At 49.0% G+C, this 15,459-nt stretch overlaps 1 protein-coding gene across 9 annotated transcripts in view; it reads left to right on the top strand.

Annotated features, from left to right (window-relative positions):
* sgip1a (SH3GL interacting endocytic adaptor 1a) overlaps positions 1 to 15,459 on the top strand; it is a 396,400-nt gene that overhangs the window by 359,483 nt on the left and 21,458 nt on the right. For all 9 annotated transcript variants that reach the window (XM_072511110.1, XM_072511109.1, XM_072511103.1 and 6 more), the window contains 3 exons: positions 1,826 to 1,937; positions 6,087 to 6,242; positions 9,669 to 9,801. In XM_072511110.1, the coding sequence (XP_072367211.1) occupies positions 1,826 to 1,937; positions 6,087 to 6,242; positions 9,669 to 9,801 (401 nt within the window). The remainder of the gene's footprint in view (positions 1 to 1,825; positions 1,938 to 6,086; positions 6,243 to 9,668; positions 9,802 to 15,459) is intronic.

The following is a 15,459-nucleotide window of genomic DNA, read 5'->3' as shown; positions in this document are numbered from 1 at the left end:
GATCCAGTGGTGCCGTTAACCACGGGTGCAAATCCGATACTGGCTGTTAGATCTCAGTTTGAGATCTTCCCCACTCCCTGCCGAATATAACCAGGTTCATGCCCAGAAAGGACCTCTCTGCCTCCACATCCTTTTCAGGCAGCGAGCTCCAAACTCCCACCAACCTCTTGGTAAAAAGGTTTTTCCTCACATCCTCTCTGATCCTCCTGCACCCTTACCTTAAATCTATGCCCCTAGTCCCTCCACCAAGGGGAAAAGTTTATTTCTCTCTACTCTATCTATTCTCCTCATAAATTTCACAATCCCCCCCCCAACCATCTATGCCCCTCATAATTCTGTATCTAACCCCGTATTGCACCTGTCCTGGGAGTGTTTTTTTATTTCATTTTTTATTTTAAAATATCTCTTGAAGGGTTCACGCCTCTGGTCCAGGTCACCACCAAAACTGAAAAGAGTGGAAGGAAGGCAAGGTGGCACAGTGGTTAGCACTGCTACCTCACCCAGCATCCGGCCTCGGGTGACAGTCTGTGGGGAGCTTTCACTTTCTCCTTGTGTCTGCATGGGTTTCCTCCGGGTGCTCCGGTTTCCACCCACAGTCCAAAGATGTGTAGGTCAAGTGGATTGGCCACGTTAAAAATTGCCCCTTAAAATAACAAAGATTGGCTTTGATAGATTTTGAATTTTAAGAGAAAGATTCAATATCTGACAATTTTAAGAACTGGAAAAATTAAAGAGCAAGGTGTCACAGGTCTTAATTTCAAAAGAGCTCATAAACTGTTTTTAATTGAAATCTGGTACAGTATTCAGTAATGTAAACGTTGACATCTAGCTTAAATCATTCTTCTACATATAAATGAAGAGAAATTGACTGATGGATTTTATTATCTATGGACTGCAAATCTACTCAAATGGCCGCTGAATTAAATAAGCAAATGTACCATTATTCAGATGTGGCATGCTTCCTTCAGCTCAACATTTTGAGAAGCTGTAATTCGCCATTTTTTCACCTATTTTTTTCCTTTCCTGCTAGACCATGGAGATCCCAGATTCTCTTTTTGGGTGTTATTCAGCTAGCTAATCAATGAGGGCGCAACATTTGGTCACATTGGCTATGGAGTAGGGAAGGCAACAACCAGTCAACATCCTTGTTTCTTATTGTTATCCATCGGATGACATGCATGTGTAACATTGTGTGAGGCCAGGCGAAGATGGCCTGGTTTTAGGTTCCAACATCAGGAATCACTACTTCCAGGAGGCACCAGAATGTTGTTGAAACCAGTAAACCATTACTCCTGAACAAATCAACGTCTGAGAGAAAGGAGGGATGAAAATAGGTTGTTAGTCTTTATGTTTTACTTTTATTCAATGACATCATCAAAGGGTTTATTCAAACTCAAAAGTTACCTGAAGGGGTTGCAGTGCAATTCCAAAATGGAAAATCATGGATGGAAACTATCCTTAAAAAGTACCAATGAGAAGCTTATAGATTTAAGTTTATTCTGTGTAACCGATTTGTGATCCAGTTTCTCTGCAGAGAGTGTAAAAACTATTAGTACCAAGTTTATCCCCCAGGACATTTAAGGGTTTTACAGAAAGAGCATGCAAAGAAATAATTCATCATCTTGTTTCTCATGTATTTTCACCAATTTTCAGTTTGCCTTTTGAATGCTACCTGCATGACTTAAGCCACGTTGAACTATCTCACTCATGTGCTGCCCTTCTGTTTTTTGCTCTGCTTAAGTCACTACTGTATTCGTTGAATGGATTGTTTGTTGGAATGAGCCCAATGATACTAAAGGGCTAAATGTACCTATTTTCATTGCAGGGGCTTCCCGAGGACCCAGTCCCTTGACCATGGGGGCACAGGATACACTCCCGGTTGCTGCAGCCTTTACAGAAACTGTCAATGCTTATTTCAAAGGTGCAGATCCAAGCAAGTGAGTAACCAACTTGAGACCTTTGTAATAGTAATGATAAACATTTTGTAATGGACCTCAACCCTGGATAAAAGCAGTAAATGGAGCAGTTTGATTTCTTATAGATAAGGAAGATCCCCGGTTTGATCCTTTTGCTCTGTAGTCAATTCGCTGATCTCAGTTAGGGAAACAGCCTTCATTTTGCATAGGCCCTGGTGCTCTTGAATGTAGGAGTATAAAAATTAGCCATTAAAGGACTCCTGATCACTATCCAGTAATTCCTGCTGAAAAGTGTATGTATAACTGATATTGATATATGCAGAGCAAGATAGAATAGTCTGGTCCAGATGTAGAGGTGAATAATAGCTCTGTGAGCAAGGTATCAGAGAGTAACCACTGCCTGCACTCATAATCATGTGTGTGTAAACTGCTTCAGGAGAGAAGAAGAAAAGAAACAATCGAAGGACATGGTGATTTTTTTTTTAAATAGCCCAATATGCAAAGTTGATTCGATCAATTCTGAATAAAATACAGATGTTACTGTAAACAAAAGAAAAAAGCATCAAAATATATTCTGAAAGTAACACAAAACTCCTCTCATTCGACACTAGTTGGCATTCATCCACAATCTTGTCCAGAACTAACTCTATGGCTGCTGTAGTAAATGGATAAACGTCACACTGTTGCAGTAAGGGTTGCTTCTCTGAGACTGATGCTGAGTTACATCTATCGCTCAGATGACAGAGGTGACCCTGCATCTAAATAAACTATAACTTATATTATAACCCCCACGAGACCCACGGGAACGACCCAATTGATCTCCCCATGGGGCTCGTCGACTATGAGCTCCCTCACTGAGGGACGGAGCCCAATAGCTGGTTTGTTAATTCGCCAGGATAAAAAGCCAGCCCAGGAAGGCGCCGGCTTCTCAGGATGGTCCCGGCTGGGACTTGAACTGTTGCTGTGTTGCTGTATTTCCCAGCTGTTAGTAAGAAATAGGCTACTTTTGACTCGCCTTTTTGGGACTCTTCATTGACTACAATATTGGCGACGAGGATAAAATGGAGTTACAAAGAGTGCTGCTGGCCACTCAGACTACAGCTGCTTATCAGTACAAAGGAGCATGGTTTGCACTGTTTCAAAAATGCCACTCTTCTATAGACTCGCCGTGTTTGATGCGAGTGCGGAAAACTGTGCTCAGTGCGCGGAGCGTATGTGCTATTTCTTCAGGGTGAATGCTATTACTAGGGAAGACTGCAGAAGTTGAACTTTTTGACCGCCTGTCAGGCTCCCACTTTCACAATCATAAAGAGCCTATCCTACCCCAGACTCCAAGACATTTGAATAATTGGTGCTCGTGACAAATCACTACGACCCCAAGCAGTCGGTTATTGTCCAAGATTCTGATTTAATATGGCCAAGAGAACTCCGTGAGTGTCTGTTACTGAGTTTGTGGCAAGCGTACACAAACTTTGCGTAACACTGCAACTATGGGCCATCCCTACCCGACATGCTGCAAGACCGCCTTGTGTGCAGCATAAACAACATGGTGAACCTGAGGAAATTTCTGGCTGAACGGTTGTTGTATCACAAAGAGCGAGGAGAAAGGAGACCAGGAGTACATCGGAGATGGGGGGGGAGTCGTGTAGGACCCCCTATTTGGACGTACTTAAGGTATTGTATCAACCAAGAGGACCTGCATTCGGTTATGGGGAAAATGCGGCAAATCAAACAAGCCCCCCCACGCCAGAGAATGCGATCGAATTGTAGTCGTTCATAGTACTCGTGAATTATTACGGACATTTATCCCTAACCTGGCAATCATCCTCGCACCACTGCACGCGCTACTGAAAAAACATCAGGAATGGGCGTGGAAAGTGCCTTCGTCAGGGTGAAGCGGCGGTTGTCATCAGGGTTGTTGACCCATTCTGACCCCTCAAAGCCCCTTTTAGTCGCTTGTGATGCCTCTCCATATGGAATCGAAGTGGTGTTATCCCATTGCTTGGATGATGGCTAGGAGAGACCACTAACTTATGCATCATGGACTTTGGCCACTGCCGAGTGCAACAAAGCCCATATTATCATAGAATCATAGAATTTACAGTGCAGAGGAGGCCATACGGCCCATCGAGTCTGCACCGATCCTTGGAAAGGACACCCTACCTGAGCTCACACTTCTACCCTACCCCCGTAACCCAGTAACCCCCCCTAACCTTTTTTTGGACACTAAGGGCAATTTAGCATGGCCTAACCTAACCTGCACATTGTTGGACTGTGGGAGAAAACCGGAGCACCCGGAGGAAACCCATGCAGACACGGGGAGGATGTGCAGACTCCGCACAGACAGTGACCCAAGCCAGGAATCGAACCTGGGACCCTGGAGCTGTGAAGCAACTGTGATAATCACTGTGCTACCGTGCTGCCTTCTTCCACCCCAGTCCCCATATTGTTCCCCCACACAGCACGTCCTGCCCATGCACTCCTGGCCGCAGCGGGGACCCCAGATCCTATACCCCAGACACCTGCACGTAATGTTACCTGGACCAGGCGCTGATCCAATCCCTGGTGCACACACCCACCCTCTGGTCGCGAAATGTCCCCGACGCTGGGAGCCAGCCCCTGGCTGTTCATACTTTGGCTGCTGCGTCCGTGGTGTTGTCTCCCGCAGTGTTCAGGCACAGTGGGATGGGGATGCTGGGCAATAACCCGCACATGCTAGATGGCATGCCTACCCACGGGGATCCACTTGGGATGGGTGAAGTGCTCACTTAACTATGATTGCCAATTCCCAATTAGCAATAGCATTCTGCCGCGTAGCCAGAGGCCTCCGCAGTCAGTGGGAGTTATGGGTGGTTGGTGGGGCAGACGGGCTGGGGTTGCCCCCGGAATGGGATCACACGGTCCAGGGTTTGGCATGGCAGACCCACGGGCGCTGAGACCATGGAGATCCCAGATTCTCTTTTTGGGTGTTGTTCAGCTAGCTAATCAATGAGGGCGCAACATTTGGTCACAGGGCTCTGTGGGGGAGGTTGCGGAGCAGGGGGGTGGCCGGCTATGGACTGGGCTGAGCTGGGTGGGAGTGGGTGCGGTGGGAGAAGGGTGTCTCAGCCCATCCCAACCGTTGCTGATCCCCCCACAGATGGCTCCACCACCCTTTTCTGAGCACCGGGGCAGCAACCCCAGCTGTTGTCTATGAGCGACGATGGCTACTCACCTCCTCGGGTCCCCGCTACAGCTCTTCCGCCAGCTTCCTATTTTTAAAAAGACGTACTAATCGCCATCTTCGTGATCACTTGCTGGGGAGGCAGTTAGGCATGCTGGCACGGTGGTTACGACTGTTGCTTCACAGCGCCAGGGACGGGTTTTATTCCCGGCTTGGGTCACTGTCTGTTTGGAGTCTGCATGTTCTCCCCGTGTCTGCGCGGGTTACCTCCGGGTGCTCCGGTTTCCTCCCACAAGTCCCGCAAGACGTGTTTGTTAAGTGAATTGGACCTTCTGAATTCTCCCTCAGTGTACCCGAACAGGCGCCGGAATGTGACGACTAGGGGCTTTTCACAGTAACTTCATTGCAGCGTTAATGTAAGCCTACTTGTGACAATAAAGATTATTATTATTTTAAAAATTTACTTTCCTTTTTTCACTAAACTATTGAATCTAGAATGGTTACAACGCAGAAGGAGGTTTTTCAGCCCCCTTTTGTTGGCTCTCTGCATTAGTCCCATTTCTCTCCCCTTTCCCCATAATCCTGCAATTTGTTTTATTTTCAGGCACTAATCCAATTCTCTTTTGAAAGCCATGATTGAATCTGTCTGCACCACACTCTGTCAGTGCACTCCAGACCCTAACCACTCACTACCTAAAATGTGTTTCATTATGACACTTATGATAATTTTGCCAATCACATTACTTCACCTCTGACCTTTTGCTGTTGGGAACACTCCTTTCCATCTAATGTTTTCATTCAATCAGCCGCAATAATTTTGTTCAACAGACAGATCAAGGTTGTTCTAACTCTTGTAATTATGTGATTGGATCTTTGCCTTGTGATCGCTGAAATTTGTTGCTGCAAAATGTAAGGGCATCAGGTGTTGACAGGACTGAACCTGGCTCCCACCTGTAATTCTTTTTTAAAGAGTTCTCTTTGACATTTAGCATTTCCTTTATTAACAGATGTATTGTGAAAATTACTGGAGAAATGGTTCTGTCGTTTCCAGCTGGGATCACCAGGCATTTTGCCAATAACCAGTGCCCTGCAGTTCTCACATTCTGCATAACAAACTGCAGCAGGTTGGAACACATCCTTCCGAATCCTCAACTACTCTGCAGGTAATTTCAGCGAAAGACTAGCCAAGAGACAAGAAAGCAGCTCACCCATGTACACCGGCAGCAGAGTCTATTTGTACAGTAGGTGTTGCTGTTACACTTTTGCCTGCTGCACAAATGATCTATGAACGCTCATCAAATGGCTCTGTTGATCAGTGCTTTGACCAGTGTGGAACTGGCCATGGAGACCAAGAAGATCACAGTGTTCATCCAGAGATGTGCTGAATTGATTGACCATAAATGATGTTACGATTGGCCTCTCCCGGATGATAAACAATCAGCCAGGGTTCCACTCCTGATCGCATTCCAGAGCTGCCTTACGTGGTCATGGAGTGAAGGCAGAATTGGACTCTCAGTGATTTCAGTAGGCTTGTGCATTCTAAATAACCATTTGATTTTAGGTATCCGAAGCCAACCAATTTGTGGATCCAATGAGCCAGTGTCTTCAGCAAACCAGTGTCAGAACCATTTTAGGGATATAGATTTCTGCCACTTTATACAATGGAATCTTTTTAAAATACGAGATAAATTCCTGAACAAACTAATGGCATAAGGAGTAAAGACAAATACTATTCTGCTTAAACAAGAAGCATTTGATTTGGTTGCTTTGAACAAAGTATCAAAATTAGTGAATATTTGAGCTTTCCAAGTTTATGGACGTGACTGCTGAATTTGATCCATTGTTCATTGTGCGTAAGATTCAAACAGCAAAAGACACAAGTCAGAAAATTAGGAGGTTCAGAGGAGGAAGGCAGTTATGGAATAAGATAAACAGAAAGGGCTGGAAATTCAGCTAGAGGTTTCTTTGTAGGGGGAGGAGGATTGGCAGTGGTGAATGTGGGATGGAACATTTTGTCCAGTTGCATTTTTTAGATAGTCATGATGCTAGCCTTTCATGCGTTAGGAACGTGTACATATTTGGCTGGCTGGGTACCCACACCATGGCCAGCCCTGCTTGGGATGGAAGTGGAAACCTTCTGATTGTGAACCAGGCAGAAGTGTTTCCTTCCAGTCGGGGAACGCTTCAGCAGTCAAGGGCATTTGGTCTCTGATCTTCGGGTAAGCGTTCTCCAAGGAAGCCTTCAGGATGCACGACGGTTCAGGATCGCCGAGCAGAAACTGCGAACCAAGTTCCGCATGCATGAGTCTGGCCTCAACCGGGACCTTGGATTCATGTCTCACTACAATTACCTCCCACCATCTGGCCTGGGCTTGCAAAATCCTACCAACTGTCCTGGTTTGAGACAATTCACACCTCTTTAACCTGTGATTATCCTTCTCTCCAGTCACACCGTCTGGACCTGTAAAGACTTAATTACCTGCAAAGACTCACATTCAAAGTATCATTTTGCATCATTGGCTTTGTCTTTTTTTGTGTTTGTGGAACCCACCTCTTCATTCACCTGATGAAGGAGCTATGCTCTGAAAGCTAGTGATTCAAAGCAAACCTGTTGGACTTTAACCTGGTGTTGTGAGACTTCTTACAGCATCTATGGAGAGAAAGACAGAGGGCGGAACTTTCTCACCAGCCTGCCGCGGCGGAGACAGCTCGCCAGTGGGATCTACCGGTCAATGGGATTTCCCGTTGACACCACCCCTCGCCGCCAGGAAACCCGTGCGCCGGCGTGGGACTGGAATTTCCTGCCGGTGTGAACAGCCGGTAAATCCTGCCCAGCGTTAACGTTTCGAGTCCATTATCTCTCCTTCGGAACGACTGAATGTTATTTGGTATGTTTCCTTCACTTAGAAAAAAATTCTTATTTAAAAAAGGGCAGTGTCTAACAGGGTCTCGCACCATTTTCAACCACAGCCACACACATTTCTGGGTATTCATCCCAAATTTGAGTCGCCTTTTATATTTTTTTCCGTCACCCACGAGTGTTTTGATTTTGGACCCTGGTCTTGGAGTTTATTGCCCACCACAACACTTCACTGTCGCTACTTCACCAGCAGCACCCTCTGTTATCACCCCCATGCCTGCCCCCAACCCACAGGCAGCCACCACTGCATGCACAAGACTAACAGAATTTCCCCAGTGTAAACAAAATGTGTGTCACAGGAGCATATTACTCGTGTAAAAGATTATCATTCCCAGGTGCCAACATACAGCTGAGCCTGGATATATATTTAAAAGACTGTTCATTCTCGTCCGATGGCAATTGAGATATGGACATGTACAGGAGTCTAGCCCTGTTGAGTAAATTCTCAGTATCATTTACTGCCTTCAACAGCATTGTGCTGTGGCAAACATTGAAAAGTCAGAGACTTTTTGAAGAAAAGAGTGAGAGATAGAAATTCTCTTTAGCAGAAAAGGGGAAGGAAGGAGAAGAACAGGGGCAGCACGGTAGCATTGTGGATAGCACAATTGCTTCACAGCTCCAGGGTTCCAGGTTCGATTCCAGCTTGGGTCACTGTCTGTGCGGAGTCTGCACATCCTCCCCGTGTGTGCGTGGGTTTCCTCCGGGTGCTCCGGTTTCCTCCCACAGTCCAAAGATGTGCAGGTTAGGTGGATTGGCCACGATAAATTGCCCTTAGTGTCCAAAATTGCCCTTAGTGTTGGGTGGGGTTACTGGGTTATGGGGATAGGGTGGAGGTGTTGACCTTGGGTAGGGTGCTCTTTCCAAGAGCCAGTGCAGACTCGATGGGCCGAATGGCCTCCTTCTGCACTGTAAATTCTATGATAAACACTGTTACTGGAGAATAGAGAGATTGTCTTGAGCTCTCTGCTAAACATCAGAACACATGTAGATTATTCAAGAGTGGGACAGTGAGAAATGTATAGAAATACCATGCTTTAGGGGGTAGAAACACTTGTTGATGGCAGTGGGGAGGAAGAAATACGTTGTTACATGGGAGAGTAAGGAGAGAATCCACATTGCAAAGGGATGAGGTATTGCTGAATTCACAAGGCACAAGAGCTAAGAGAACCCGTGTTTTAATATACCTTCCAATTTACTGCGTGCTACACCACAGGTGATTCACTAGTATTGTAGTAATAAAGCTACTCATTTCATCGCCGCTAATTTGTTTCTGCAGTACCTGTTCTTTCAACAGCACAGTGCACAAACTAAAAAGTAATTTGTAAACCCAGAGAGATCAAAAACTTCCTGCAGCCATTGCCATTCGAAAGACTAAACTGGATTTGATTTCAGTCTGCCATTTACTGGGATTTGTCTAGTTGTTGTTTCAGTTCTTCTCCAACCTCTTTCTCTTGACTTTTTTCCACCCTTATTAATAAAGCCTTTTTATACCTTACAGACTCCAGTGCTGATGAAGGATTCAATGACAAATATATCAATACAATGCCTTATGTCTTCATAGTACTGGCTGGCTTGTACACAATCAGCATTTTCTGTTTACTTGACCCCCCCACCCCTTAATTTTGGCAAACATTTGCTGGCTCATAAATTCTTTTTCTCTCTCGCCTAGTAACACTTCGCAAGGCGATACCAATACAAGAGAATTCTGGGTAAACATGCCAAATCTAATGACTCATTTAAAGAAAGTAGCTGAGCAGAAACCATCAGCGACCTATTATAATGTGGATATGTTAAAGTATCAGGTATGTGGATTTCACGCTTTCACATTACAGACCAGTGATCTATTTCTGATAGATTAGACTTGATCAAATTCATATATAACTTAAAATGATGGTCCAGATATAGGAGAGGATTTATGTCTTGCCTTGAGCAATAATTACTGTGCGTACATTCACAACTCGCTCTGATTGATTGAAATGTTATCCCTTTGAAGCACTTGCAGCAAAATACTGCACAAGCTAGAAATCAGAAATCAAAACAGAAAATGCTGGAAATGCTCAGCAGGTCAGGCAGAATCTGTGGAGAGAAACAAGAATTGACGGGTGTGATTTAGCCACCGTGTTGCGCCTGGTGCAGATCTGGGCGTGCCGGTTAAGTAGCGGGAAAGGCCAAAATCAAGATTTCTGCGAGACACAAATCAGTTTGTTATCTAACCGGCCAACTCCTGATGGTGAGTTCCGGATCACACCCAAATATGGCGAGCATATCATTAACCCTCTTTGCATTCATTTCCAACTCATTAGCAAGATTGAAGTCGAATGCAAAAACTCCCCAGTGAGAAATCATGCAGGCCTCGTTTAGTATTCCTTTTTCAAAATGTGAAGCTGGTGCAATGGCTGTTGAGGGGAACTGAGGAGGTGAGCAGCCATTTCCATTTTCTGGTATGCAGCTCAAGGGTACTGAAGCTGTTGCCCAAGTGCTCGGGGGCGGGGGGGGGGGGGAGCGCTATTTCAAACACTTGAGCTGAAGAGCTTAGCTTCAGCACTGGGGATATCTTCCTTGATCCACGATCAATTGCACAAAGACTAAAGTTGGGTACAACTGTGGCTTTATTACAGTCAGATGCGTGGCCTCCAGCTGCAGCTGGCGAAATGGCAGGGCACTGGAGGTCATGCATATTTATACAGTTCTCCATGGGCGGAGCCAGCCGGCAGGAGCTACCGGCGAACCTGTAGTGCAGGTCCTCGCTTACAGCTCCTATTACAGTGGTTCACCACATTCACCCCCTGTTAAAAATGAGTCCAGCGGGGGTGATATGAAGCTATATACAATCAGTGCAATTATGTACAGTGGTAGGGAAAGAAAAGTCCATGTTGACGGTCTGACGTCCGTCAAAGGTTCAGCCGGTCCGGTGCTTTGGTGCTTCGTTGGGAGCGGCGTAACGGTGGCGGCGAAGTCGGTGCTGACGGTGGTGGAGGTGACACCGATGGCGGTGGTGGCAGTGCTGATGCTGGCCAGTCATCGGGGAACTCCTGGAGCGTGCAGAAGTCCTCTTCGTCCTTTGTGCGGAAAAGTGGGGGGGGAGGGTGCTCTGGTGGGGTCAATATTGGTGGCGCGGTGGGAGGTGGGGAGGGTGGCGCATTGGTGGGGGGTGTGTGTTGAGGTGGAACCTGACGGTGCCAGGTCCCTGAGTGAGACAGTATCTCGGCGGCCGTCGGGGAACTCAACGTAGGCATATTGAGGGTTGGCGTGGAGCAGGTGAACCCTGTCCACCAAGTGGTCCGCCTTGTGGAGTCGGACGTGCCTACGGAGAAGGACCGGTCCAGGAGCAGCGAGCCAAATCGGGAGCGACACCCCAGATGTAGACTTCCTGAGGAAGGTAAAAACACGTTCATGGGGTGTGTTATTAGTGGCGGTGCACAATAGTGACCGGATGGAGTGTAGAGCTTCATGGAGGACTTCCTGCCAGCGAGAGGCTGGGAGATTCCTGTACCGTAGGGCCAGCTGACGGCCCTCCAAACCATCCCATTCTCCCGTTCTACTTGCCCGTTCCCCTGGGGTTGTAGCTGGTCGTCCTGATGGAGGCTATACCCCTGCTGAGCAGGAACTGATGCAGCTCATCGCTCATGAATGAGGATCCCCTGTCACCGTGGATGTAGGCGGGGAAACTGAACAGAGCGAAGATGGTGCTGAGGGCTTTGATGACGGTGGCTAACGTCATATCGGGGCATGGGATGGCGAAGGGGAATCTGGAGTACTCATCGACCACACTGAGAATGTACGTGTTACGGTCGGTGGAGGGGAGGGGCCCTTTGAAATCCACGCTGAGGCGTTCAAAGGGGCGGGAAGCCTTCACCAGGCGTGCACGGTCTGGCCAGTAGAAGTGCGCCTTGCACTCTGCACAGACCTGGCAGTCCCTGGTGACTGTCCTTACTTCCTTGATGGAGTAGGGCAGATTGCGAGCTTTGACCAGATGGTACAATTGAGTGACCCCTGGGTGACAAAGGCTGTCGTTAGGTCCCGGAGTTGGTCCACTTGTGCGCTGGCACATGTACCTCGGGAGAGGGGTCTGGGGGCTCATTAAGTTTACCGGGGCGATACAAGATCTCGTAATTATAGGTGGAGAGCTCGATTCTCCACTGCAAGATTTTATCGTTTTTGATGATGCCCCGCTGTCTGTTATTGAACATGAAGGCTACCAGCCGTTGGTCCGTAAGGAGAGTGAATCTCTTACCGGCCAGGTAATGCCTCCAATGCCGCACAGCTTCAACGATAGATTGGGCCTCCTTTTCGACGGATGAGTGTCGAATTTCAGAGGCCTGAAGGGTGCAGGAAAAGAATAAAAGAATGCCACGGGTCTGCCTGCCTGGTTTAGGGTGGCTGCAATGGCGACGTCTGAAGCGTCGCTTTCTACTTGGAAAGGCAGTGACTCGTCCACTGCGCGCATCCCGGCCTTGGCGACGTCTGCTCAGATGCGGGCGAAAGCATGTTGTGCCTCGGCCGCGAGGGGGAATAGGGTGGACTGGATGAGTGTGCGGGCCTTGTCCACATAGTTTGGGACCCACTGAGCGTAGTAGGAAAAGAACCCCAGGCAGCGTTTGAGGGCCTTGGGACAGTGGGGGAGGGGCATGCGGTTGGGGCAGGGGCCCGAGAAGTCCGTTTTGGACTATATAGCCGAGAATGGCTAACCGGGTCGTGCTGAACACACACTTCTCTTTGTTGTAGGTCAGGTTGAGAAAAGTGGCAGTGCAGAGGAATTTATCAAGGTTGGCATCGTGGTCCTGTTGGTCATGGCCGCAGATGGTGACATTATCTAAGTACGGAAAGGTGGCCCGCAAACCGTACTGGTCGACCATTCGGTCCATCTCTCTTTGGAAGACCGAGACCCCATATGTTACACCGAAAGGGACGCTAAGGAAGTGGTAGAGGCGACCGTCCGCTCGAAGGCAGTGTATGACTGGTCCGGATGGGGAGCTGATGGTAGGCTGATTTCAGGTCAATTGCTGAGAAGACCCGGTACTGTGCAATCTGATTGACCATATCAGATATGCGCGGGAGGGGGTACGCGTCGAGTTGCGTGTACCGATTGATGGTCTGGCTGTAGACCACGACCATCCTGTGTTTCTCCCCAGTTTTAACCACTATCACTTGGACTCTCCAGGGGCTGTTGCTGGCCTCGATAATACCCTCCTTAAGCAGCCGCTGGACTTCGGACCTGATGAAGGTCTTGTCCTGGGTGCTGTACCGTCTGCTCCTAGTGGCAACGGACTTGCAATCCGCAGTTTGATTGGCAAAAAGGGAGGGGGGATCGACCTTGAGGGTTGCAAGACCGCAAACGGTAAGGGGGGGTAAGGGCCCGCCAAATTTGAGGGTGAGGCTCTGGAGGTCGCACTGGAAGTCCAGGCCCAACAGGAGTGCAGCGCAGAGATTAGGAAGGACAAAGAGGCGGAAGTTACTAAATTCTACGCCCTGGACCGTGAGGGTGATTGTACAAAAGCCTTGGATCGGGACGGAGTGGGAGGCTAGGGAGATCCTTTGATTGGCACGGTGGACCGCGAGGGAGCAGCGCCTTTCCGTATCTGGGTGAACGAAGCTTTCGGTGCTCCCGGAGTCCAGCAGGCGTGAGGTCGCGTTGCCATTGATTTTAACCGTCATCGACGCGGTGGCCAGGTTGTGCAGGCGAGATTGGTCCAGCGTCACCGAAGCGAGCTGCGGGTAGCCATCGGATGCTTCGGGTGGCGAGCATGTGCGGTTCCGATGTTGGGATGTCCGGGGACCCTGTGGAGAACAAGATGGTGGCGCCCATGGTGCGCACATTGCGGGTTCGGGACAGATGGCGGCGCCCATGGGGCGCACGTGGCCAAAGGGGGACAAGATGGTTGCGCCCATTGGTCGCACATGGACCCGGGAGGAGAAGATGGCGGCTCCCATTGTGCGTCTGGCATGGGGGATGGGGCGAAAGTGGGCGTGATTGCAGCGACCGCGCGGGCCTGGCACACAGCCGCGAAGTGGCTCTTTTTACTGCAGGCTTTACAAACTGCAGTGCGGGCCGGGCAGTGTTGGCGGCGGTGCTTCTGCTGACCGCAGAAGTAGCAGCGGGGACCCCCGGGGTGCGCGGATCGACATGCGGCGCAGGCGTACTGGGAAGGCAGGGCCCCGGCTGAGGAGGTCGTCGGCGGGGTCCAGGAGGGGTAGGAAGGGGTAGGAGGGTGGGCAGCGCGGACATTTATCTTCTGAGCCTCCGTTGGCGTGGGGTCCGCGGCGTTGATGTAAGCCTGAAAACATGCTAGCCAGTGAGTAAAGTCTTTCCTGGCGTCGGGCGAGTGTGGATCCAACTGCAGGCGATCGGGCTTAATTCGGATATCCATTCTGTGGAAAATCTGACTGTAATAAATTGATGCATGATCAATTGCACAAAGACTAAAGTTGGGTACAAATGTGGCTTTATTACAGTCAGATGCGTGGTCTCCTGCTGCAGCTGGCGAAATGGCAGGGCACTGGAGGTCATACATATTTACACAGTTCTCCCTGCCAGCCGGCAGGAGCTTCCGGCGAACCTGTAGTGCAGGTGCTACCTTACATCTCCTATTACAGTGGTTCACCACATTCCTTTAAAAACAAAAAAAATTAGAGTACCCAATTCATTTTTTCCAATTAAGGGGCAATTTAGCGTGGCCAATCCACCTAACCTGCACATCTTTGGGTTGTGGGGGCGAAATCCACGCAAACAGGGGGAGAATGTGCAAACTCCACAAGGACAGTGACCCAGAGCCGGGATCGAACATGGGACCTCAGTGCTGTGAGGCAGCAGGGCTAACCCTCTGCGCCACCATGCTGCCCCTGTTCACCACATTCCTGACCATAGGATGATGTGTGGATTAGGGGAGGGCACCGGAGCACGGACTCCCTAATGTTCCCGACTCCCTAATGTTAGGGGCTCTTGCTCTGGCCGGGGGTGAATATGCAGAGCAAGTTTTCCACCACAACTGGCTGGGTGGATCGCACTCGGAGAGCAGGCAGGACAAATAAGGATGGGGGAGGCTTGGGGGATTTGAGTGTCCTGGGGTGGAAGCCCGAACTGATTGTTGGTCTCTCCTTCTCCAATTCTTTACAAATATAACAATATGATGGCTCTGTCGGACCCACGGAGGTTTCCCTTACGGTGCTGGTGACGCGAGGCAGGCAGACACCGGAGAAGGCAACAGCAGCGTCGGCGCAGGCTGGAGACGGCACCCCATGTGCAGGGGGCCGCCACACATCCCGAAGGCCCGGCCGTCCATCAGGCCAAGGAGGAACCTAGAGGGCGACGCCAGCAACAGTCCAAGGTGTACAGGCGTCGGTCTTTCGAGGAGATGACCTGTGCCGCAGGAGACTCCGTCTCAACAAAGAGACAGTGCAGCACCTGTGCCACGTCCTCGCGAACTTGACACTCCGTAGAGGAGGAGGACACCCTTTCCCGG

Source organism: Scyliorhinus torazame, chromosome 7, assembly GCF_047496885.1.
Source record: "Scyliorhinus torazame isolate Kashiwa2021f chromosome 7, sScyTor2.1, whole genome shotgun sequence".
Classification (NCBI taxonomy): Eukaryota; Metazoa; Chordata; class Chondrichthyes; order Carcharhiniformes; family Scyliorhinidae; genus Scyliorhinus; species Scyliorhinus torazame.
This window is presented reverse-complemented; position numbering and strand designations above follow the sequence as displayed.